At 37.0% G+C, this 26,836-nt stretch overlaps 2 protein-coding genes across 5 annotated transcripts in view; both read left to right on the plus strand.

Moving 5' to 3' along the window:
* The first annotated feature begins 190 nt into the window (after positions 1-190).
* On the plus strand, positions 191-14,417 carry LOC137395187 (fucose mutarotase-like). Of its 2 annotated transcripts, none has more exons than XM_068082019.1 (8): positions 191-209; positions 9,168-9,261; positions 9,450-9,521; positions 10,953-11,023; positions 11,736-11,831; positions 11,920-11,993; positions 13,957-14,104; positions 14,188-14,417. In XM_068082019.1, the coding sequence occupies exons 2-8, from the start codon at positions 9,180-9,182 to the stop codon at positions 14,206-14,208; spliced, it is 564 nt and encodes a 187-aa protein (XP_067938120.1). In that variant the 5' UTR covers positions 191-209; positions 9,168-9,179; the 3' UTR covers positions 14,209-14,417. The 2 variants fall into 2 exon arrangements, with proteins under 2 accessions (XP_067938120.1, XP_067938119.1); XM_068082018.1 differs by lacking the exon at positions 191-209 and adding an exon at positions 1,331-1,352.
* A 6,049-nt stretch (positions 14,418-20,466) lies between these two features.
* Positions 20,467-26,836, plus strand: part of LOC137395185 (TATA element modulatory factor-like) — a 31,228-nt gene continuing 24,858 nt past the window's right edge. For 2 of the 3 annotated variants that reach the window (XM_068082013.1, XM_068082015.1), the window contains exons 1-7: positions 20,467-20,557; positions 21,146-21,259; positions 21,650-21,797; positions 21,876-22,791; positions 22,874-23,037; positions 23,206-23,220; positions 23,914-24,193. In XM_068082013.1, the coding sequence (XP_067938114.1) occupies positions 21,199-21,259; positions 21,650-21,797; positions 21,876-22,791; positions 22,874-23,037; positions 23,206-23,220; positions 23,914-24,193 (1,584 nt within the window). In that variant the 5' untranslated portion in view covers positions 20,467-20,557; positions 21,146-21,198. The remainder of the gene's footprint in view (positions 20,558-21,145; positions 21,260-21,649; positions 21,798-21,875; positions 22,792-22,873; positions 23,038-23,205; positions 23,221-23,913; positions 24,194-26,836) is intronic. The other variant, XM_068082014.1, reaches the window with a different exon arrangement.

Consider the following 26,836-nt stretch of genomic DNA (forward strand, 5'->3'; position numbering starts at 1 on the left):
AATAAAAGGTTAAAACTGCGGCTGAAGGCGGAAACATAGTCTGATTTCTTAACATCAATCGTTAGATTATTTTAAACCACTTCGACTACATTTATTTGCCGTTTAACAAGGTGAGTGTGTAGAAGTACTTTACTAAAAGGCAGTATCCGCCGTTCGCAAATATCGCCTAGTCCTTTAGATTGGCGCGATGTATAGGAAGATTTCTGAACGTAAAGATCTAAACCAGTCTGTAGAATATTGAAGGGCGTTTTACGAGTTCACACAATTGCGTGAAAATAGATTGATTTTTGACATTTGCTCATAGTTCCTATCATTCCTAAATAATAAACATTTATATTGAACATACAGAGCTTAGGTACACGAGAGCATATAGATCTCTTAGTACGTAAAAAGGCCACTATGTTAAAATAAATATTTATAAAATTATGGTAAGCTCTGGATCTGGATAAATTAGGTCCCAAGACCTCTTGAGCCGAGTAAAATGTGGGACCCTCTGACCACTGAATCGTAAAAATTGAGAGTCATTAAAATGAAAAGTTAATTTTTTTTACTGTAAGATTTATATCTAAAATTGATTGTTAAAAATCCACCCTAAAAGTATGCACGTTATAGCACCATATTAGAACGACAGTTTCATGTGCCTATCAAAATATTGTTAAACCCATTTATTCAATAAAAAATTTACATGAAAAAGCTATAGTAATATTAGTTTTTTTTTAAAAATCATCAAGAATTTCTCCTGTGCGAATTTCCCTTGCCGTTCGTACTAAAAAACTCTGTAAAAACAAGCTTGACTCACAAGCAATAGCATTGTAACCCTGAGTGCGAGTACTCATACTGTGAGTTGAGCTCTGCATAAAATTTAAAGTGTCCTCAAAAGAAGGAAGCAAATAGTTATCTGTTGTAACACGACAAAATAAAGAAATTCTTTGCAATTGCCTTCTTTTTTGAAGTGAGGTCAGCCCCGCTTCAATTTTGCTGTCAGTCACTGAAATATCTCGACCCTTGATGTTTTTTACAAAGCGAATAGCTTTACTTTGGATATTCTCTAATTGAGTAGAATGAGATTTAGTTACTGGGTCCCATACCTCCGCAGCATATTCAAGCAAGGGCCGACAAATAGTCTTATATGCAAGCAGTTTAATTTTCTGAGGAGCACTGTAAAGTGAGTGCTTGAGTAGACCCAGAATGCGTAGTGCCTTTGTATACACTGCAGTAATGTGTTTAAATGCAGCTGTTTAAATTACACAATGTTTTAGGTAACAACAGTGATATCCGCTGTTTGCAATAACCGCCAACCGATCACCCCCTGTAACTGAAGGAAAATCAGGGCAACTCCCGTTCCAGGCCAAGTAGGAACTCATTTTTTGTTATAGTAGCTGAAACACCTTCGCCAAATAACCACAAGTTGACACTATCTTTGTAAAACCATTAATATAGACTTTATATCACAGCTGATATCAGACTTTATAAACCAGTGCAAATCAATCAAAAGCCGATAGTACACTCTATCTCTCTATCTCGATAAAATATCTCTTGTGGCCCGATAAGCCTTTAGAGATAAGATGCGACTATAACGATAAAAGAGATCAGATATTCTTGTAAAATCGAGAGTTAAATAAAATCTGCTATTGAGCTTGTTCCATATATATATCAAAACTTCATGACTCGGTTAAAAAATGAGAACTTCATGGCATCTGTATTAATAGTGTGCCTAATATTAGACCCACGAGTAAAATAGGCGGAGTTGCACAGTGTAAACTTTTTAAAATCGACCATAAGGTCTTGATTTAAAATTTTCAGTAAAGTGTTTTTATCCTTAGTGCATCTTCTCTCTTCAAGAGTGTGCCAAGACATGTTTTCCATTGAAGATGTAATACTGTCATACTTTCTAAAACCGTTTGCCCATCTGAACGCTCTTCTGTTTATGGCTTCTAAATCCCTAATGATGTACATAAAATGTGGATTCCACACCTCTGAAGCATACTCCAGTAAAGGACGACATACACTAAAATAAGCCGTTCTCTTAACAGCATGGGAAGTTCCTTTGAGAGTTCGCATAAGCATGTAAAGGGTGGCATTAGCCTTACGCATAATAAAATTTATATGATCACTAAAATTGAGCGATTTAGAAACCTGTATGCCCAGGTATACAAAGGAATGGGATGAAATAAGCGGAGTGCCTCCATAACTGTATGTATGCAAAAATTTAACCGGCTCCATTGACGTGGATGTGCATTTAGCTACATTAAATTTTAGCTGCCAAGATCCGGCCCACGCAGCAACTCTGCTCAACTGGTCCTGCAATGCTTGGCTGTCGGACACGCAACTAACAGGCCTGTAAAGGATGGCATCATCGGCAAATAAGCGTATAGATGTTGATGGACAGCTATACAGGATTGCCACTCTATATATAGAAGCTGGTAGTAGACTGTATACTGCCCTAAGCAAGCAAAACGCCCTGACTATTTTTTCAAACTTCACTTTTTGTTCTTATATTTAAGTTAGGTTGAGATCTAACATGTCCTGGAATTTCATACTTCTGAGACCACCAGAAATAGCACTTTTCACTATGTGCAAAACGCCCTATCCACATTTACCACACATAAAGTGGCAATCAAAACGCCCTATCTGCAGATAGGGCGTTTCTGCTGGCCTGAACATACACAAAGTTGGGCATGATGAGTAGCATTATGTAATCGCATAATATACAAACAATGGGAAGCAAATATATTTGGTTGTTTATAAGGCAGCTTTTACAAGCTAGTGCAATTCTAGGTGCTCAATGCTGTTGCTATATTTTTTTATCATAATTTATTTATTATTACCCAACGATCTTGAAATGACATATGTCTAGATCCTAAAATCTAACTCTGAGATTTGATGAAAAGTTTGTTATAACATTTCCATGGAAAGGTTTTCCTTTTTTTTAAATACTGACATTATTGCACACAATAGTTTGTTTTAAATTATTTTCAATAAAAGCGTTTGATCATATTAAAACCACTATTTTACTTACTGTTTCATTTCATAACATCAGGTTTGAATGAGACTTAGATCTTGGATCATCTCTTATTTTTTGTGCTGAAAGATGGCTATTACAGGACTTTAATCCCTGTGTTGACTGGATTAGTAATACAAATTGCAACATTTATCATTTGGCTGACTGGATTAATATCAGGATTGAAACTTGTAATCCTTTGATAATCCAGTTGTAGCAAATTGACTGTGGCAAACTAACAATAAGAAACCTGTCCGATTAAGCAATCAAAACGCCCTATCTGCTGTGATAGGGCGTTTTGATTGCTTAGTGCCAGCATAGAAAAGTGTAAATTTAGGCAATCAAAACGCTCCAAGTGAAATAACCCTTTTGATTTTGAATTTTCACAAAAAAAGTTTCTGGTAGATTTTTGGCTATCTCATAGCAAATCAGAAAAGATAATTGAAATACTGCTAATACTAAGGCCAGGCTCAACTAAAACGCGTTTGTGCTTGTGCTGAACAATTTACAAAGATCAAGATTGGGCGTTTTGCTTTCTCAGGGCAGTATATATCAGTGCAACTCCAGCAGGAGCCGATAATTTAGAATCTTTGTATTCCTGTCGATAACAGACTACATACCGGCACAACCCCAGCAAGAGCCGATAGTCCAGACTAAGTCACAGCCGATATCAGACTATGTATAAATCAGCTCAAATCAAGCAAGAACCGCTAGTACAGACTATATATCCCAGCCAATAGTAGACTATATATCAATGATACTCCAACAAGAGCCGATAAATCGGATTATATCACAGGCGTTACCAGACTGTATATAGCATTGCAATCCTTTGGTTCAAGCTAAGTTAGTAAAGAATATGTGTTACCGTATACTTGAATAAATTTATTATAGTATCACAGTATTGCTCACCATATTTACCTACATTCTGACTCACTCTCAAATGCAAAAACCGCTGTTTATGTAAGTGAGCAGAAACAAACTCTACATATGATTGGTGGTTACGAGTAGTTGAAACTTCTAGGTTGAAATGACAGTTATTTTTTAAACGAAAAAGCACCATTTATTAGTAAATATACAATATAAAAATTTGGCTACATTTTTTAACACATTAATTGAGACAGGAGAAGAGTTAATTACAAAACAAAGAACCAACAAGTATTCCTTCTCTATTTTCTGAGGATTTTCTGCTTGTAATTCCAGAGCAGCAGTGGCCTTTTTCTTAGGCGTGGAACGTCTTTTTCATAATTTTTGCGCAATTTTACCACATCAACCCCTTCTAATTTTTGCATTCCATCTCAGAATGAATCGGTTAGGGGTTTCAGTTCGCCACTGGTTTAGCCAGTAGTTTTCCAAAAGCAAAGGTTTTAGAGTTCTTTTCATCAGCTATTTGGTATGACCCAGAAAGAAAGCTTCGTTAACAGATACTGGAGTTGTATTCAGTTTACTCTTTTCTGTTGGGGCAATGCAGCTTAAGCGGTCATTTACCATTGGGTTAATACCTAACTCTTCAGATTCTTCCAAATGTAGTTTGATTCGCCCCTCATGTTCTACTGTCAACTTACCATTTCACCGCATTTTATAAGTTTGATAGGGAAGAGACTTTGCGATAAGGTAGGGACTGAAATATTTTAGCTTGAGCTTCATTCATCCCTTTGCCTCGTTCATAATTTGAGCCAAACACGATCCCAGTTTCTTAAACGTTGCAAGTTCATCGCTGGCGGTGGTATGCATAGTCCACTGCTGTTGACGCAGTCAATGACTTGTTTCTTGCAAATTAGTTGGCAGCTGAGCAACATATTCCGCTTTTAGAAGTCTTCTTTTGTAGCAATAACTCGCTCCATTCTTTGTGTTCCGTACCACAGAGAGCCCTCGTAATGAGTTTCCCAATGTATGATTTAATCTTTCGACCCTTGAATTTCCGTTTGGATGGTATGGGGTTGTTCTGGTTTTCTTGCTTCCCTATGGCTAGCAGCATTCAGCGAACAAATGGGACTCAAATTGGCTCCCCTGTTCGCTTTATATGATTTCTGGTACGCCGAAGTAGAAAAACGCTCACTCATCAAAAACAGGAATGACGTTGCACCTCCTGGTCTATTAATCTGCTAGCATCAAGATTTGAGTGTGTCCTCGGTTTGTTTGTGGGAATGGTCCATACAGGTTAACAGCCACCACCTGCCAAAGTTATCCTGTGTAAAGATGATTTTTTTTAGCCATTCTTATATGTAATTAGTTTTGCTTGTTGGCATTGTTTTCTATGGGCAACAGATCGTCTCACATCACCTGTCATTCCTGGCTAGTACCAAAGTAGTTTTAACTGTTCCACAATCTTTTTGAAGCCCAAGTGAGCTTGTCGGTGTACAGTTTAGATGGCACTTTTACGTTGCTCATGTCGACGGATAGCTAGCTGTCTGCGCTGTCCTTTTGTTGGGAGTGTAATACACAACACACCATCTGAATTTAGTTGTAATAGCCTTTGCATATCAGCCAGATGATTGGTGACCCAGCTGGGCTGTTGAGTTCCCAGCTTGTACCCTTTTGCAACAGGCTGGCAAACAGGACTAATGTCTGCATCGGCTTGGAAACACATATTTTAAGTGGGTGGTCAGATTGAATGGGCGCGTCACTATATAATGTACATAGTTTTATGTAGATGTATAGCTTACATTGGAATTGTCTCCGATTAATACAGATAAAGTAAATAAGAATGAACCAAACTTCCCATGCATCACAATAAAACCACAAAATAGCATAAAATATAATAGTTTATCTCAAAGCACAACATTCCTCCAGGACTAGCACAATAATGGCAAACAAGAAAACAAGCAAGCCATGAATATGCATGGCATAAGTATTACAATTTAATCGGAGGTAAAACATGGCAAGTGTAACAGAACTATATAAATGAAATCATGAACACTGCATACATAAATGGAGAAAACCAACAGTGATATTCAGTAATACAAAACCCAAAGTGTTTACAACGTCAAAAAACTTTGATGATAACTTTCACTTTCAAGTACTTGCTCGAACACTAAACCTAGGACTTGACAAAACCTGGCTAGAAGACGAAACCTGATTCAAAAACACACCCTGTCTAGATCCTTCCACGTCTAGACTAGAACTAAAATTTGACACACCATGACTAGACGAAACTAACCGTGAAATCCGTAATCAAGCTCCTTACCAACAGACGCGTGGCATCATGTAATTTTACTACCTGGACTGACACAAATCATATCATGGCCTTGAATGCCAGTTACATGAAACTTCTCTAGACTATAATTACAATCCAATTTATCCCTAGCCTCACACCTCAACACTGCAGTGGCCCATAAACTGATATAATGTTTTTTAGCTTCTCTATCAGCATGAGCCCTCGTGTTTCCTTTGTACCGACCATATTGCCTCCCATGCTTGATCAACAGTGCTGGCAGCGACAAGACATTGATAGCTTTGTACTCATCTCTTATCCAAACATCAATGCAAATGGTGTCAACCCTGTAGCAGTATGGGGAATAGATATGTCATTGAAAACGCTGCCAGTTGTCTCTTCTAATCTTCACCTTCCGACTTAGTGATTCGCAAAACATTCAGTATAGTACGATTTACTCAGCATTAGTTTTTCAGCCTCTTTCAAAGCTGGAGTCATAGCGATATCTCGCATTCATTTGTTTGTTTGAGTAATACTTTTAGCGGGATCACTAGCGCAGAAATCCTAATAGAAAGTTTCTGAGTTTATGCACTGACACAAAACTCAACTCAGGTCTGGATGCATATCTTTTTTACGGATAATAGAACCTGCACATTCTACTTATTACTAAATAAGCATTTTTTATGTTTTGAACCTGAATTAAACTTAAGAAGCTCAAGTTTTAAAACTTAAGTATTCAAGTTCTGACATCTCAGAGATGGTTCAGCACTTAATGCACGAGGGTGTCATGTTTCTCCTCCCTAGTGGCATTGCACACTGTTACATTGGCCAAACGCCATACGACACCATGAAGTGCATCAAGAATGTAAGAAGACACAATTGCAACATTAACCTCCTAATGGAGCGTTGAATGTTGAGACTTTTCCCACAGTATCTATATAAATATATATATAGATATATATATATCTCTCAAAGTTTTTGCCTGTGTATGTCGAGCTAGAGCTATCAAAATCTTGGCATGAATAATCCGTTTCACAGAAAATCGTATCTCAGACCCTCCCATTGGCCACTCCTATCTCTTACCAATTAACCACATGAGCTTGATGAATCTATTAAGAGATATGTGGGTGCAAATATGCTACCATTCTCCGTTACGCCGCAACGTCACGGAGATCAGTAGTGTAATTTTATGAGTGCTCAACCTTGAGAGCAACTAGTTAGCTTTTAGTAAGCTTACTCAAATTAGCCATTGGCAATGTTCCAGGCTAACGGCAAGTAAAGGCAGGCAACTACATTACCTCTCATTGTTTCTAAGTTAATTTTAATACCCGTGCAACGCTGGACATTCCACTAGTCTAATAATATTATGACATTGCATGTTGTTATGTCAGACTTTCATGGTGTTTTGCTTGGATCTGTCTCGGCACTTGCTGTGGCAAGTGTCACGTATTATACTGTGATAAACTATTTAGTCAAACCAGCAGTTTTTGTACTTGAATTATGTATTACTAGATACTGCCACCATACATAGAGAATACATTGAACCGTCACACTACCCATGTAAGATAATAAGCCCATTATCCGCTATACTCTTACTGCCCATTTCATCAAGCAATAGTCTACTATTGGTAATCACAGTTTAAACATGCCATATGGCATGTAAAATGCAGTGGGTTTCACATTTTTCTTTCGTTAAATTTTATATTCTTGTGTCAACTTAGCTCAAACCTGGAAATACATCAGGAAATTATGAAAAATCGTATCGGACTTATCCTCATATCTATTAACACTGTAAATGTTTTTGGTATTTCATTGTATTAGCCCTAAAAACACACGGGTTTGTTCCAAAAACTGTATTACGTTTTGTAAACGTTTTCGTGAATAATTTTATTGTCCACTAGAGTTGTGCTTCCTTCTGACCTCTTCAACTGGACTGAGTAAATTTCTGTTTGGTGCTGGTAGTTTTTGCCAGCCCCTTCTGATATGACCGCACCGCGTAATGTTGTCTTGGTCGCAGAATCAAACTACACCTGCAGCTCATGTTCTAGTTCATCACTCAATCTGACACCTAGTTTCTCTTTCAATGTTTGCATCTAGGAATTTACCACAAAATTGCTAGTTGTCATCTCTGAATACTAGCAAATTAGCAGCCGCTATTACATGCAACTATAATTTACTTTACCACGCAATTTTGCATTACTGTCATTATTTGGGATCTTAGCGCCATAAGCTGGTTTGATACGACTTTTCTCCCAATTCGTAGTTTTAGAAGACTCATTTAGATTAAATAGCTGAACACTAATTTATTGGGAGTGCAAGATCCTCCATGTGTGCTGCGCTCAGAGTTGCATGCTTTTTGACTTACATGAACACATTGCTTTGTCATGGCTATTTGTTGACCTAAACTTTCTATAGTTCAACTTTGTAATTGTTTGTACCTGTAGTAGTCAGCAGCATACTGATTGTTAGCCTTCTTAGCAGTTTTGTATCTTTAACTGATTTTAATGGCATTTGTTACTGTGAAATAATGTTTACGATGATGGTCACTCGGTGTCATCAACTCTATTTGGAGTTATCATCTCTGAATATTAGAAAATTTTGATACATGCAGTTGCTATTAATGCAACTATAATTGAGGGTTGTCATTTCTGTATACCTTTATTTACTATCTAATCATGATACAAATGATAAAAGACCACTTGCAGTACTTGGTGACAACTTGGCAAGTTGGATTTCATTTTATACAACCTGGAGTTGGAAATATCTGTATCTGGAATTGCCGATTTTCACACCATTTTGTATGCTTTGCACTCTACCCGTTGATTGACAGCGAATGACAAACGTAAAACAGCATTACATTGGAGACTGAGACTTGACTTTCCACTTACTGATTGCTGCCTGAACATTTTGACCTCTAGGTTTCCTGTATCTGTCTGACTGCAATGTGCTTGTTTGTACCTTTTCCTAAGGAATTTTCTTTACTTTGTCTTTTCAGGGCATTTTACTTTATTTCAGAGACGAGCCAATATGCCTTTAAAGAGGATCCCCGTCATCCTATCACCAGAGCTTCTTAAAATCCTGTGTGAGATGGGGCACGGAGACACCATCGGTATGTCTCCTTGTGCAATTTCCACTTCCATGTCTAACTCATTGGCAAAACTCAGTTTTTGTTAAGAATTGTTTGAGGCACATTGAAGCATTTAGGTTGTGAAAGTCTGAGGTTGAACATTCTAGCGAACTTTTGTATATGGATGTTACATGGAACTGTCGTCATGCTACATGTTTCATGTCTTATAGTGTTTGCTGACGCTCATTTTCCTACAAGCTCTCTCTGCAAGCACTCCGGGGCTAAGGAGATCCGTATGGATGGTAAGTTTGCGTGTTCTGTTTGTTTTGTGTCTCACATCTCGGCAGTTCTAAACGTAAATACTGGAAGTAGCCAGCACTTGTTGCAACTTTCCATTAGTTAGGAAGTAACTCTAATGAGCGAATTAATCTAGACTTCAGTGTTCAACTTGTGGGGTCCATGTTCACTTGTCGCTCACCTAGCCTAAATAGCAAGTACAGTCAAACATGGATAACTCGCCCTCGGATAGCTCGAACGCATGGTAAACTCGAACGGTTTTGTTTGGTTCGTTCTCACGCAATGATAAATTGCTTCAGATAACTTGACCTCAACTTCGTTAACTCAAACAGTTTTTTGCCCAACGGCTATTGAGACGGTTGTTATCGCTTTAGAATATCACTTTATTCCAAGCCATAGAGATAAACCCCAACTTTTAGTAGTTCGTAGGTGTCGTTATTACCATCATCAGCAAAATATTTTCATCAACGACTTTTCTAAATGTTTGGTAAAATTTGATTGTTTATCAAACATTCTCTTAGCAAACATTCGCTTAGCAAGTATTCGATGGTCCTACGAAGGCTAGGAAAAGCGAGGTAACCTTCGCATGAACTTGAAGAAAAATTAGCAAAATTGATTTTGGTTAACATGGGGTTAAAATGCTAAAAAAAAGATGTCTTTTCTTCGGAGCATTTCAACAGCGATCATGTTTTGCCAATTTTAATCTAAAACGTTCTGGCAGTCACATCACATAAAACAACAAACAAATCTCAAGTAATAGAAAAATCTCTATACTTTCTGATAAAATTTTTTTAAATTTTACGTTAGAAGCATTTAATTTAAAGCAGGGCCATTCATGCTTTTGATTTATATTATAGTTTGTATATGAACATGTATCTACTAATAAATACATGGACTTATGACAGTGCCCCGATAACTTAAACGCTCTGATAACTCGAGCGCTCTGATAACTCGAACACTTTCACTCGGTCTCGCGAAGTTTGAGTTGTCCATGTTTGACTGTATTTAAAAAATTGCTCTGTTTTAAGATTCCTAGCTATGCCTGCTAACAGTTAAAGTCTATTTTCTTTGGCTTACATAGTCATTGACCTTGTTTCATTCAGCAGTGATTGTTATTGAATCGGATGCTTTGCCAACCTTCGAAAGTGTTCCTGAATAGTTAAATAGTTTTAGATGCTGCCAGAAGGTGCATTTGATCTGGATAATGTAGTTGTGTGCACCTAGATTCACGTTAGAAACGCACCCATGAGCATATCAGTGTTAAGAGTTGTGCTTTCTTTCTGATCACAAACATTGTGTGCTCATATGTCATGGGAGCACGACTCCACATTAAAACAGGGATGCATATCTTCATCCTCAGTTCACCTAGTTTGCACTGTAGGGCCAACATTTACCCTCATCATCGCTCTATTTCTCTCTCATTATCATTTTCTTAGGTAACTGCATTCCAGAGATTTTAAATGGTGTTCTGGAGTTGTTTCCTCTTGACAGATATGTTCTTGCACCGGTAAGTTATCCTCTCTTTCTGCCATGGGACCATACTGAACAACAAGTGAATTGATCATCTTGCAATACTATATGAATTGAATGGTAGTGTCTGTGTTGCTTATAATAGCTAGTAAATAAAGGTTATGAAGTCCACAGTTAATAAAGTGATTTATTAGCTGCAGTCCTCTTTTTGTCCTCTATTATTTGTCGGGAAAGTAAAGCAGCATGATATGAGAAGAGTTCAAGGACAAATTCTTTATAAGACAGGCACCACTCCTTCGTACGTTTTTCATAATTAGCTTGACAAAATTAGAAATAAATAAATATATAAAAAAGGTAAATATAAATGCCTCAATTATCATAACAATAGTTAATTATTACCTGAGTTTTTTTATTTACTAGTTTAGCTCTACGCACCACAAAAGCTACTGTATGCTGTAAAACTGCATTAATGATTGTTCAGTTCGGAGTTATCTTCTCACTGGTATTGTTCAATATTTTTATGGTGTTGTAAGCTTTCATTGCTCTGACCGATTATATTCTTATAATTATATTCCTAATTTTCTATAGTGTAATCCTATGATCTCTCATCACATCATTTCTGTGCAGTGTGACTGGCTAACCAGTGTTAAGTTGGCGATGTTTGATATTAACTGGCTTTCTATTGGTCAGGTGATTTAGCTGTCTTTTGATTGGTCTGGTGGCATGTTAGTTCTTTCTTTATTGGTCAGGTGACACTCATGCAAGTTGTTCCACCGGATGTTGGTAAAGTTATTCCAACCATCTGGGATGCTTACAAAGAAATTGTGAAGAGAAGTGAACCCGACGTAAGTTCTAGACACTGTTGCATGTCGTTTCAATTCATTAACCTGCTTCCTCTTGTCACTTATCGCAATATAATACATTGATTTGTAGGCAGGTGTGCAGATGTTGGAGAGGTTTGACTTTTATGAGGCAGCTAAGAATGCTTACGCAATCGTACACACAGGGTATGACTATGTATAACTCTATCGTCACCACTAGATAAGTGTGTACAGTTTTAAACTTCCATAAAACCTCTAATTAAACGCTACCTCCAATAGACCGCCACTTGGAAATTATTTGATCTTTATGAGCCCATAGTATAAGTTGATCATTAGATAAGATTAGTAATTAATCTTTTACATCAGTAACAATCAATTCTTTCGTTTTCCAATTCCAAAGCTTTTTATTTGTTAAAATTTTGAAAGCGACGCCGTAGAAATAATTAATAACTGTCTCAGGCTAATAGTAGTTCCTTGTTTGGTCTGGATTCTTAGAAATAGAATGTGCTGAATATGTGTTAAATATAGAACTTAAATAGAAATATGCTTTCAAATTTAGAATGAAATAAAAAAATTGAAATCTGTAACATGTGCAAAGCAAGGCAGAGGCTATAATATCATCGCAGATTAATTGCAAACAATAGATAACATCTGGTAGAGATATCTTTTGGCTTCCCAATGCATATTTTATTAAGAGATCTTTGATAAGTTGGAGGTAAGTTAGGAGATTTTTTGCATTCAAAAGGTTTAATATAGCTTCACCGGAAAGAGAGAGCAAAATATAGGTGGCACTCGCTTCGCCCGGAAAAAGGGCTAAATTTATCTTCTCGAAATTCTGACAAGCCATTTGAAAAGTACCGCCAGTAAAATAAAAAAATTTGAAAAATAAACCACCATTCTCTATTTGAATGCCACCTTCACTTGACCACCACTATAGATGAAGGATTAAGAAATAGAGCCCCACGGCATTCAGTTAGTGGTTTTACGGTAGCTAAAACCAGGTTTACGGTATATGTACAGGTTTACGGCATATACTGCCATTAGTCCTACCTGATAAGTTCTGTATAATTCCATCGTTAATGCCTGTGATAATATCAATCAATATATCAGGGATTATATATTATTATCAGGTCTATCACAAAACTAGTAGATTAGCTTTCTTACCGTATTGTCTGGAAGCCCTGAACTTGGTGTAAGTGTAAATTTCATACTCACTTATAAATACAGCAGACGCTACTATAACGTACACTTCCTGTAACGTAAATTCAACATAACGAAAAAATATTTATGTAGTTTATGCTTCGTACCATGTAAAAAATTGCATCTAACGTAAAGCGTCAACTCAGTGAAAGCTCTCTAACTTGATTTGAATAACGACAATCTTGTAGCCAGCATTAAAATGTTGCTTTCTCTCTCGCCGCAGTTGTGCGAAAAAATTCTTTCCGCAAAACAGAGAGAATAAGTAGCTCTGCAATTGTTTATGGATATCTAAAGGCGATCAATTGGTACGGGTGTTACAACATAGGTTTACCAATCTGAATGTCACTAGCCGGAGTATTATCGAAAGCTATCTTTTATCCTAACCTTGACCTCCTGGAGACAGGTAGATGACAGACAGGTAGACGCCACTCTTATTATAGTCAAGATATACTTTGGTTTTGCGCTTCATTGTGGTATAAAATATTTGTTATTAGTTTTCCTTTTCAGAATAGACATTGCTGTCTAAAAAAAATAAATAAATCGTTGTAAATGAACGTCGAAGATGTGCGCTCACCTGGTGTAAAATTGCCACACTCATTGACCATAAAAAAAGTGAAAGTGATAAGAAAAAGGAAAGAAGTTGTCCATACAAACTAATAATATTACAGTTACGATCCAAAATAAAAACAAATCAAAAAGTCAAATCCTTTATCCTTTCAAAGTTTTTCCTTACTGTATGGCCAAAGGGGTGAGTTTGAAAAGGTCTTGGAACAGATTAGGCAATTTACATGTATTCCACTCCTGCTATAACGTAAAATCCCTATAATGTAGTCATTCCTAGAATGAATTATTTACATAATAATAGGAATGTCAACTCTATCAATGTATCATTATACATGTAGAAATATATCAATATATAAATATATCAATCAGCCTAGTTTTACTGCAGGGAGACGAGTCAATATGGTAACATAATTCTTAAGAAGGGAGTTGTCCTTCCTGAGCCACCTACAAATGATAACAACTCCCATTACAAGTCAGGCAGCAGGAAACGGCCTGCTGATTCAGGTGGCAATTCTGAAGCAGCGTTGAAAAAGGTGGGCACATATCACACATGCTTATGACTCACATTGAATCAATCCATAACACACTTTAATATTGTTTTGTCTGTAAATTACAGGAAAGTTCTCTCCAGTCGTAAACATGGATGATCTACTAGAGAAGGAGCTCATGCTAGATATGCCCTTCACCGAGAAGCTTTCATACTACATCCGTGCCAGCTCTCACCTCACTAGATTATGTACATACTGTTTAATCTTCATCGACTTTAGGCTGTTTATATGCTGCACTGATTTTTATTTTGTATTGTAAATTAGAAGAAAGTCAATAAATGTCGACCGATTAATCTCATTTCAAAGCTAACTGTTACCTAATACATAACCTTTGAGTTTGATATGCCTTCCTGATTCATCAGTGCTGACATGTTAGCTTGTTAGAAGTTGTTTGCTTTTTGTATGTAATAGACGCATTTTGCGACACACTAATTAGCTTAAGCTGTGATATATTATACGCGCCCCGCATTATGTGGCATTCGGTTTTTAAACAAGGTCACGGTCGTGCAACGCTAAAACAAGCTGTAACATAAGCAAGTTTTCTCTTTTTAAGCTGCTTCAACAGTACCGTTATACCCACACAAACTTACTGCAGCTGCCTTTTTTTCACTGCAAGTAAGTTAACTGGTATTCCAGTATCTGTACAATTAGGTATTTTGAATGTTTTCAGCACGCAAAAACGTGAGCTCGGTTAGACAATATATGTACATCCTTAGTGAGTCGCGGCGACTTGCGACTGTATGGGTTTTTACTCGAACTGCCTTAGTTACTGAATTTTGCATTCCTGTTGTTAGATTAATAAAATGATATGATGGTTGTATTTTTGTCGATATGAAGAATAATTCTACAGGTTAACCAAATACTTTGACGCAAGGTGTTCATTTCATTAACCACATTAAACTTGAAAATACTAATTCTGATGGAGAATTTTAACAATGGAATAATATTTTTAGCAAAAAATGAGTTCGCAACAATGGAAGTTTATATACCATAAATTCCAAAAAAATCATATTGAGGGTACCATGCTGAGACTAAAGTGAAGATAACGAAGAAGGTTGCCCGTCAAGATAAAGAAAATTATCGAGCGTAGCATTTCTGCTCTATAAATTTTTAGTAGCCTTATAATTTTAAAGCTATAAATCGTTTTGTTTAACAGCCCAATTAAATAGTATGAAAAACATTGAGTTTCATCCTTGGGCCTTCTTAGGTTGATAACCTATATCTATGACTCAACACTTGGTTGTAATAGCACCACGATCTTTGTGAGACCGAATGAAAGCATTTTATTCACGTTTCCGATGCGGTAGGCACTTTCCTGCAAATAGCTGTTCTGCCATGCTACAATGAAAATGTTGTAGAAGTCGTGCACATAAGGCAGCCTATAGGTTGCCTATTTTGCGAGTTATTTCTTTGGTCAAAAATACAACAAAGCGTTATTTTCATTGGCAAATGTCAAATAGCTGTAAATCAGATAGCTATACATTGGAACAATAAATAACTGACAGTTGTAATAGGCCACGTTGCTTTCGCAACTAGTTAATATATATATAATTAATGATCACTAAAAAAGCTGTGATTGTTGAGGTGCGGTATGTTGCTGATGGTAAAAAAACTTTATAGTGTGCATTTTTGTAATCAACCTACATGTACATGTGATTAAGATTGTCAGTAAATGAGCAACACAACTTGCATGACTGAGCACGTGTATTAGAATCTCCCAATAAATGCAATCGCACAAAGAGAACTCAGAGGGATGGTATTACGTCACAGTTACTCAAAGTATCTAACTAACTGAAGAAGTAATTACAATGCACTGAAACCACAAAGCCCTACATAACACATTTATTCACAGCTTGTCTCAAGTGAAAATGATAAGAACCTAATGATTTCAGACAAGAGTAAGACAATGGCGATAAGACAAAAGGAACAACTAAAATATGACACATACACTCAATTATGGATACACATAGCTACATTACATACATATGGACCTGACTGTTTTAGCCAGGGAGCTTGAGAATATTACAAAACAATTTATAATTCAAATTTTTGTTTTCAAATTGTCAATTGTTATGAACATTGTCGGATAATAATGATATATAAGTGGAAAAAAATAGTAAGATTGTTAAGTAAAATGGTATATGATATATATGTTATATATATGTTATATATGTATGTTATATATACATGTATATAGAAGTTATATATACTATATATATGTTATATATAATAACTATATATGTTACATGCTATATGTTAAATAAAAATAGTTTTCCATGAAGAAGCGACCTTTATTCATACACACACTTTCAAATGCTTATTGTTTATTTTTTCTCTTAATTCATTTTAATTGCAGAAAACACTTTTCTCATAATATGAAGTTTAAAATTTAGAAAGGTGTATGTTGTATATGTTAAATAAAGATAAGTTTTCTGGTCAAATCCTTTTTTGATTACTCTGGCATCACCGAGAATTCAGTAGTCTTACTAAATTTACCTTTAAAGGTTGACTTGCAACAAAATTCACATTACAGTTATTTGGTATCAAAAAATTCACCATGTCTTACTCTGTTGTGTTGTAAGTGCCAAGTATGTGGAAATGTGATTACAAGCTTTTAAAAGCTCAAAAACAAAAAGCCGCCGTAGATTTGAATCTCTTTATTTCGATGATGTAACCACGAAATTTGTTTATCGTCTTGTCATATGTTCTCATGTGAATTGAATGCCAAGAGAAAGCTCAATATAAAACTTATCGTAGTACTAGTTTATGACAAACACTTCGGGTTTTACCGAAGACCCCGTATCAAATATAGATGCTCGCATCTTTAGTTTTGTTTCGGCATTATTTAATCGTCAAGTCGTAATCTGATCATGTGACCCAATACTTCGCAAATAATTTCTGCAGCACTTTTCGATTATCACAAGTGACCAACAGGCTCGTCATGATTATCAGACAATGATATGTACTCCTTCGAGCTAAGGCTAAAAAATTAAACAGATTTTTACGGTAAGTTATAAGATATCATTGCTAAAAGTGACAGTATTACGATGGCGATAAAACAGACGCGTAAGAACAATAGACATAGTTAGACACAACTACATCACATTTGAGCTGTTTTGGAATGGGGATCCAACCTACGGCAGTCTCGTGTGGCTGCGATCTTTTACTGGTTTTTGAGCTTTTAAGAGCTCGTAATCACCTTTCCACATATTTTGCACCTACAACACAACAGAGTAAGACATAGTGAATCTTTTCATATCAAATAACGGTAATGTGAATTTTGTTGCAAGTCAACCTTTAAGTTTGCCATGGTCTTAATTTTTATCCTCTGTTTCCAGCTTGACGCTTTTTGCTCCGTTTTCACTGTAACCTCTAATCTACCGTATCGAAATATTTTTGAACCTGATGCAATGAGAAAGACCAATCGATGCTGTTCTCAAAAGAGACCTTTTGCATACTTCGAGAACCAACTTGTATGCTTGCATTTCAAAGGTTTCTCGTATTTCAAGGTTGTAATTTGCTCAAAATTTTGCTCGTATCTCTATTTTTTTGTATGTTGGGCACTTGTATGTCGGGATAGGACTGTATAGTCTCTGCATGATCTGCATAGGAAACTTCTAACTTTATTCAAATTATTTCTGGAATGCAAAGTATACATTAGAATAGCCAATCGCTGATATATTGAAAAAATATGGATTATGCATTTGGCTGCGTTTAAACAGTAAACTAATACACAAGTGCAGAGTGCGCTATACTTCTCTAGGGACCTTAATCTTATCATGTAAACCAACATTTCTGTGCTGCCCCATCTTTCAAGTATCAGGTTATGATAGCTTCACTAGTTCTGTTCTTGAGATTATGTTGTTGGAAGTTTTCATTTAGGTGTTGTTCCTGCCTATATGACAGTGTTATTCATTCATAGATTTAGGGGTTGTATACTTAACAGCAGTAATTTGGGGTTGTATACTTAACAGCAGTAATTTGAGGTTGTATACTTAACAGCAGTAATTTGGGGTTGTATATTTAACAGTAGTAATTTGAGGTTGTATATTTAACAGTAGTAATTTGAGGTTGTATACTTAACAGCAGTAATTTGGGGTTGTATACTTAACAGCAGTAATTTGAGGTTGTATACTTAACAGCAGTAATTTGAGGTTGTATATTCAATAGCAGTAATTTGGGGTTGTATATTCAACAGCAGTAATTTGAGGTTGTATACTTAAGTGCAGTAATTTGAGGTTGTATATTCAACAGCAGTAATTTGGGGTTGTATACTTAACAGCAGTAATTTGAGGTTGTATATTTAACAGTAGTAATTTGGGGTTGTATATTCAACAGCAGTAATTTGGGGTTGTATATTTAACAGCAGTAATTTGAGGTTGTATACTTAACAGTAGTAATTTGAGGTTGTATATTCAACAGCAGTAATTTGGGGTTGTATATTCAACAGCAGTAATTTGGGGTTGTATTTTCAACAGCAGTAATTTTGGGTCGTACGCTTAACAGCAGTAATTTGAGGTTGTATACTCAACAGTAGTAATTTGGGGTTGTATATTTAACAGCAGTAGTTTGAGGTTGTATATTTAACAGCAGTAGTTTGGTTTTGTATACTTAACAGTAGTAATTTGAGGTTGTATATTTAAAAGCCGTAATTTGGGGTTGTATATTTAACAGCAGTAATTTGAGGTTGTATATTCAACAGCAGTAATTTTGGGTTGCAGACTCAACAGCAATAATTTGGGGTTGTATACTTAATTTTAATCAAGAGGCGTTGCTTCTTCTCATTCTACTGTCCCTATTATATTAGAATTATAAAAGGGAAGTAGGACCAATTACAAATTTGTTTCTTAAATCATGATTTGCCTATCTTAAATAAGGCTAATTCTACCTGCAAACACTGGACAGGGTCTTCAGGTTATGACAGTCCCAACTTATGTTGTCGCAAAGTTAGGACTGCGTCTCAAGAAAAAAATATTAAAAAGAATATTTAACATAGTACTGTTTTAGTCTTGTAATCGATGTAAACTAGTTGCTAGCACACATGGATGAATATGCTTTGTTATTGAGGAGGAGACAACTTCAGTGCATCACTCAGATTCAGATGGTTGTACACGCCGGGTTGATTTTAAAATTGATATTGATCCTCTTTGATTTTTTTTTCTTCATCTTCAATTCATGTGATGAGAAGTTTTCTTTCTTTGCTATTATTTTCATGCGATTTACTGCGTGTTATAGTGAAATACCTTACAATATTTATTTTGTTCAGGATGTTCCAAATTACACTGAAATTCGGGTAATCAGAGTCTTAAGAACAGATCAACCTCATAAGTCAGAAGTTATCTCTCGCTGACATATTAACTGCCTGCAAAAACTATTTAAAAATTAGTTTGTAAATTCAAGTTGAAGCTTTCTGAAAAATATTAAGAAACGCCGTGACAATTTTAACTGTTCTCCGTGCACTGACATAGACATAGACATCACATAGACAGTTACATGCTTATGTGAGTTGACTCTTGTCATCGCAAGGTAGATGGGAGTTTCTGTGTTAATATTTAGTTTAATTTTTTACAAGCAAATTTTGGTTCTATTTTTAAAGTTGAATTTTCAAATCGCATGGTGATCCTTGCAGTGGCTGATTCTACACCTGCGCTGATGGTGTTATATGTGCAGTCTTAGTGCTGCACCTATAACACCAGTGTTATCATATTGTATAGCATTGTTATCATAGCACATTGTTGCATCGGGAATAGCAGATGCAGACTTAATTGATTGTTCATCCTATTTTAGATTCAGGAATAAGGATTTTCAGCCACTGGTAAAGATACCTCTACTAAGCAAATGGCTGCTCTCTAAGGGATTCTCTCTATGAATCGAGGTAGTCTAAATTGTCTATTAGGATCTGTGGCAATGGTCGTTTTATAACTATCAGCATGCTTTTATTACCAGTGATAATTACTCCTCTATTTGCAGATGAGTTGGTGGGACACCAGACAGTTTACTTCTCTTGCTTCCAATGCAATCAAAAATGCACAGAAAAAGATAGACAAGGTTCTTGATATTCCAACAGAAGATGGGAGCGTGGACGACTCCGGCAAGACTTAAGCTAAATTTTTACTAGCTGTAGAACTAGTTAGACTTTTCATCTCACTACTATGCTACGATGAAGTCATGTGGAATTAGGTTAAGATAAGTCACACGCGATCTAGTGTTGCTCTCTAGGTCATTACAGGTTTTGAAAGTCTCTCACTGACCCTGCTGCCGTGGAAATTATTTCAGTTGCACTCATATTCGCTTCTACTCATGTCACTACTCTTAAGTCATGGCAGCTTCTGTTCATTTTAGGCAGCAATTCTACGTGGTCATCATGGGGTTCTCCATCTCTACTTCCTGCCAGTTCTAAGGCTATTGTTGAAACAGCTCCAGTCACTTCTAATTCACGTGAGTTAGAAACTCTTGAATCTATATTTTTACCAACTTTTGTCATGGTAGAATATGCTGACCAGTGTGACCAAATCGGAGAGTTTTTATTGGCATGCAAACGCAGGTGTCTGCAAATATATGTTTGTATATAGTACCTGTCTATTGACTGACAAGTTAACATAGCACTTGCAGATTAGCGCAAACGGAAGTGTCTGTAGGTTGACAAGTTAATACGGGTGTCTGCAAGTGTGTGTGCAAACATTAGCGCATGTAAACATACACTCGAACTCAGGTATGGAGATGAAATATGATGAGGCTGCGAGTTTCCTCTTGAGAGTGATGTACTACAGCTGACTTACATTGTCATAGTATATAAGTAATGATAGACATCGAAGTCTATGAGCGTATAGTTTAGCTATTTCAATGATACCAGTACACAGTCAGTGCAATCTATTGTCAGCTAATTAGCTGGTGACAAATTTGTAGACTTACAGTTTCTAAATTGACACATCACATACATGTAAAAATAACATCTGCTAGGTATTTCAGGTTATAGCGCTTGCATGGACAGTTGGTAGGAATATAGGATTTATCTGTCCCTTGTAGACGCGATTGCAGATACACCTTCTTTGACTGAGCAGCAAATTGTTGTTCCACCAATGGACTCTACTGAGTCCACCACAATTCAGCCACCGATGGACTCCACTGAGTCTGCCACAGGTCAGCAGAGAATCGATATTTGCTACATGCATTAAGAGAACATTTGGTTTAAACGTAGTTTGACCTTAGTTTGACCCTAGTTCCAGCTTGCTTTTATGGCCAGATATATTTTTCTGCTCAGCCAAGCGATTGACTTTCACAACTTTGCATCTAGTTGTATATTATCTTAAGATTTGTCTCAACTGTATATGTAGTTATATACTACCTTAAGACTTGTCTTTATTATATACGTAGTTATATACTACCTTAAGACTTGTCTTTATTGTATATGTAGTTATATACTACCTTAAGACTTGTCTTTATTGTATATGTAGTTATATACTACCTTAAGACTTGTAAACCACAAAGCGTGTTCCAGTTGGTTGACCGCTTAGTTTACGTCGATTGCAGATGCTGCAATTGATGTGACTCCAACAAATAGCTTGGAACCTACTAACAGTTCCGGCTCCATCAGTAACTCTGCCGCTGCTCGCAGGGAGAGAGCAGAAAGACGGAGAGTGGCTAAGCGATCTTCTGCGGAAAAAGCAACACCCAAAAAGTAAGTAGTAATCAGTTTGACCTGTTGCTGAAAGTTCATGTTGTATGCGCGATTCTATCTTGTCGTGGCGTGTTGTAGACTTGGTGCTGTAAAACTAGGAACGAGTAAGGCAACTCCAGTAAATGTAATGGAAAAAGAGACAAATCTTGTATCACATGAAGCAGCTCCTGAGGAGCATTTAGACTCTGTACCTGTCACTTCAGAAGAAGTGAGTCTTAGTGGCGCTATGAGCTCCACTAGCATCACATCTGTTGATATAAACAACATTACAACAGCAGTTAAGTCAGAAGGCGACACAATTGCCTCAGTGGATAAGGTACCTGATGCACCAGAGGAGGTGTCTAAATTGCCGGAGAAGGTACCTGATGCGACAGAAGATGTACTTGATATTGTGGAAAAAGAACCCGCAAGCCGGGATATTTTAAGCAGAGTTGAGGTAGATGCTTCACACAATGTAGTTGAAGAAACTCTAAAATATAGTAGATTTTCTTCGGCTGCTGAGGCTGGTGTTCAGCTTGGTGCACATGCACCCATAGAACAGGCTTCTCAAATCGATTTATCAGGTGACCAACCCTTGAACACTTCCCAGAATCCATTCGTTACTGCACATTACCTTCAAAATTCTGCTCATGAATCTTTGGATACTACCTCGAAGAGTGTTGATTCAGACATTGTTTTGGTGAACCATGCGACAGCTGACAGATTGACACCAGCTGATGCTGTAGAAGCTGTAAACCGATCTGAGGAGTCATCAGACGATGAACCAGCAGTCTCTCAACATGAAGAGGGCGGAGCACAAAGTATTGAACCAGCAAAGTTTACTAGATCTGATTTAGTAGCAGTTGAGCCGCTCAGCCCTCCCATAGAGATTCCTGGTGCTCATGAAGAAGAGTCACCAGTACGCACAGGTAGTGATGCAACCCTAGTCAATACAGCGAGCACATCACAACTAACGACTGTCAGTGGGTCATCTGAAGGGACAATGGTGGATGAGGTAGGCTGTCTACTCACTAGTTCATTGTCTACACCTTCATTATGCAATGTTCTTCCTATTTATAATAATCTATGTTCTACAGCTGCCTTCACCACGGGATGCTAGCAGCGCTGCTATGACTGACAGCATAGCAATGGATCAGAGCACCTGCAGTGACAACTCGTATGTTAAATGTGAACTTCCTGTATCTTCAAACATGGCTGACTCAGTCGGTGAATACCAGCGGAGGGCTCCCAGCGAGTTCAGGTATGCTTGCAAAGCTACTCGGAATGCCTCTTTTAAAGGTACTTGAGTCACGCTAGTCCGGTCTTGTTTAACCATAATCTAAATTGATTCGTGGTACTAAAAAGTCTGCTATGTCGTAGTGTCTATCACTGTGCACCATCCATTCTATAAGTCTGTACTGTTTTACAGCCTGCCAAGTTTGACGTGAGTTTGTTTGCTTTATGCCGGTTTATACTGGTTTTTACCGGTTTTATCACCTATAAGTTGACATATTTGCACTATGCTCTTTCTCTTTTCTACTTTCCATTGTGTGTCCTGGGCTGACCGGTCAACTGCACCGAGTGTGAGGCGCCAGAGGGGCTGTAATAGTGCTAATAGACTATTAGATACATACTGTCTCATAATCTACCAGTTTACCGTATGAATTGAAGAGAAGTCAGAGCTTGAGAATGGTAATGTACCATTCGTTGTATGATGGGTCTGGCCTCTGGCAGGCACTGCCAGGTGCTCTCATAACAAACACACCATGTTGTCTGACTAGCTGTATTTACTAGCCACAATGATTAGTAAATTTTCACTGCTGTATTAATAATCCTTAGCAGAACAATATTGCTGTTGGACTTGTTTCATTTATTCCAACGTTTTACGATATATGGCTCTTCTTTTTAATACAAAATGTATGAAGTCAATGCACTCAGGATGGTATATTTCACAAGAGATCCTAGCAAGTTGGTAACTTCGCTAGCCACATGGGTGAATCCACTTGCAACGCTTGTTATTCTTCTTTTCAGTGCTGCTCCATTTCCTTACCACCGCACTCTTCTATATTTCATTAAAACTAACGTATACATGTATGTATAGCCTCACTTGTGCACAAACATCTGATACGATTTACAGCGACTTTGAGACTGCAACTTCTTCAGACATAGAAATTATATCGATGGCCTCTACATACGGCGATGGCAACGGAGAGGCACGCATGATGGATTTCGTTCCACTTAGCAGAAGTGTGTTCAAGACACGCATAAGGAATATCTCCCCTGATGATGAGATGCCCGTCTCTTCTCCTCAGTTTAGCCCCGGCAGCGATAAGGACAGCAGCGGCCAGTCAGAGCAGTCAACTGGCCAGAGTGAAGCAAGAAAGGCTGAAAATAGTGTCAACTCTGACATGATCAAGGTGAGGAAATGACTCCAGTGTTATCAGGGTGATGAGACAACTCTCATATGGTCTAGGTGAGGGAAAGACTCCAGTGTTATCACGGGGATTAGACAACTCTCATATGCTCAAGGTGAGGGAAGGATTCCAGTGTTATCAGGGTGATGATACAACTCTCATATGCTCAAGATGAGGGAAGGACTCCAGTGTTATCAGGGTGATGAGACAACTCTCGCATGATTTATGAGAGGTCAGGTAATAACTTATTTATGGTCAAGGCGGGGGCAACTCTTATATGATCGTTGGATGCATTAAGGTCTGTATGATTAGCATGAGGAGTCCATTACAATATATTAATGGTAGAAGAAGAAAATCTGGTATATTTAGGGTGGGGCCGAGATCTTTAAAACAAGATCAGAGGCTGAGTCCACAGCTCTTGTATGATGAGTTGGAGGGAACAACTTTCCTTCAAGGAGAGAATGACCCTGACCCATAGCATGGCCAGGGTAAAGTTTAGTTGATTAAGTTTTACACTGACAGCATGTTGAGTTATGTTTAGTCACAGGGAGGGTGTCTCCTTTATTCACACTTAGGCAGACTGTCTTTAAACGCCAATGCACCCTACAACTATTTATCCATATATTGAAGTTGTCTTTTCATGTCTTGTCTTCCAGAAAATACAATTATGTTACTCATTGTGATACGAGAGAAACGAATACTTTTCTATGGGATGAGAGTCACTAGTTTTTCAGTGCAGCTTTACTGTAGTTCCACCATCTAACAATGCTACTTTACTGTAGTCCCACCATCTAACAATGCTACCATCTCTTTACTGTAGTCTCACCATCTAACAATGCTACCATCTCTTTACTGTAGTCCCACCATCTAACAATGCTACTTTACTGTAGTCCCACCATCTAACAATGCTACCATCTCTTTACTGTAGTCTCACCATCTAACAATGCTACCATCTCTTTACTGTAGTCCCACCATCTAACAATGCTACTTTACTGTAGTCCCACCATCTAACAATGCTACCATCTCTTTACTGTAGTCTCACCATCTAACAATGCTACCATCTCTTTACTGTAGTCCCACCATCTAACAATGCTACTCTACTATAGTCCCACCATCTCACAATGCTACCATCTCTTTGACTGGCTCATTTTTATCTGTTTATCATATATGTTTATAAAGTTTTGAAAAATGGCTCGATTCATTTCAACTCTTATCAAGAAATTAACCATTCAATCCTCAATTCTTTAGCTATTCCAACTTCAATGACTCGATTCCATTCAATGCTCCCAAATTTGCAACATCAAGTCCATTAGTTCTTACAAAAAATTGACCTATGACAATATATCAAAATAACAATAACCCAAAATCGCTAATTTAGTTACTCACATTAGCTCAGTCTACTGACTGTTGGTATAAAAATATCATGTACTTCTTTAGAGATTTCATAATTTTCCGGGTGGAATTAATTCAAGCCTACCATATTTTGCTGGCATACACTCAATACTTTGGCTGTAAAAGCAAAGTTTCCGCCATATAACTTCAATTTAAAGAATTTTAGAATCAGTAAAAAAATTCTGCACTAGAATCAGTGCGTGTGAAAAGCAAAGGTGATGTTTAAACCACAACAGCCACCGTCCCAAGTAGAAGCTTTTCAAATAGCAAATCGACTATGCTTGTCACTATGGTTACACTATTTTTATATTTTTTGTCGCAATAAACAATTTGCAAACAGTTTTGAGGTTAATTTGCATTATGTCTTCAAAGCGATGTCATTTAGAAAGCGTTGGCTATTTAGCGCATATCATTAATCTTGTGGCGTAACCTACATGTAGCTTACAATTGACTCAATAACAACGCTAGCTTACGATAAAATCACACTTTTTGAGCTCACTTTTCTCGGCGTTCAGCCTATCAAGCATCCTGAAACAAGCTACAAGCGATGTTAAATAGCTTATTTACCTTTCAGAAAAGACTTATTTTGACGGCTGAATTTAGAGAATAATGGGTTTTAAGACACACATCTCAGTAATTCTAGATCAGACTAAACATCTCCAACTTCCATCCCTAAAAAGCTAGGTTATGTCACATATTTACGGGCAGGGCTTGTAGTGTCGTTTGCAACACCGATGTTGAATCGCTGTAAAAAAAGCTTTGAAAACAAAAATTACATTGAAAGTTAATGGACCAATCTTTATTTTAAGTACAAAATCTGAACCAGCGTGTCTGATTTACCCATGATAAAACTATGAAAGCTGTTCGTGGCAGTTATGGTTTAGTATATTGTAGTTTAGTGAAAAGGAAACTGCCATCATTTTTTCTGTTTGACCAAAACACATACACACATTATATATTACAATAATGTAGTAACCAAAAATATCATTGCTCCAGTGTTGAAGGAGTTCACTAGCAGAAATACGTTTAGGTTGCTGTTTACTCTATTTCTTTCGTTCATTCCCAACTAGAAATTTAAAAAAAATAAAACAATGATTTTATGCTGTGTTCCGTGAGTAAAGGAAAAACCATCAATAATCTTGTTTTGAAATCAACACAAGATTAGATACTTTAGATATCTGATCAGCTGATAACTCTCATAAGCTAAGGTCCTTTAGATATCTGATCACTTGATAACTCTCATAAGCTAAGGTC

The sequence above is a fragment of the Watersipora subatra genome, chromosome 4, assembly GCF_963576615.1.
Source record: "Watersipora subatra chromosome 4, tzWatSuba1.1, whole genome shotgun sequence".
Taxonomy (NCBI): Eukaryota; Metazoa; Bryozoa; class Gymnolaemata; order Cheilostomatida; family Watersiporidae; genus Watersipora; species Watersipora subatra.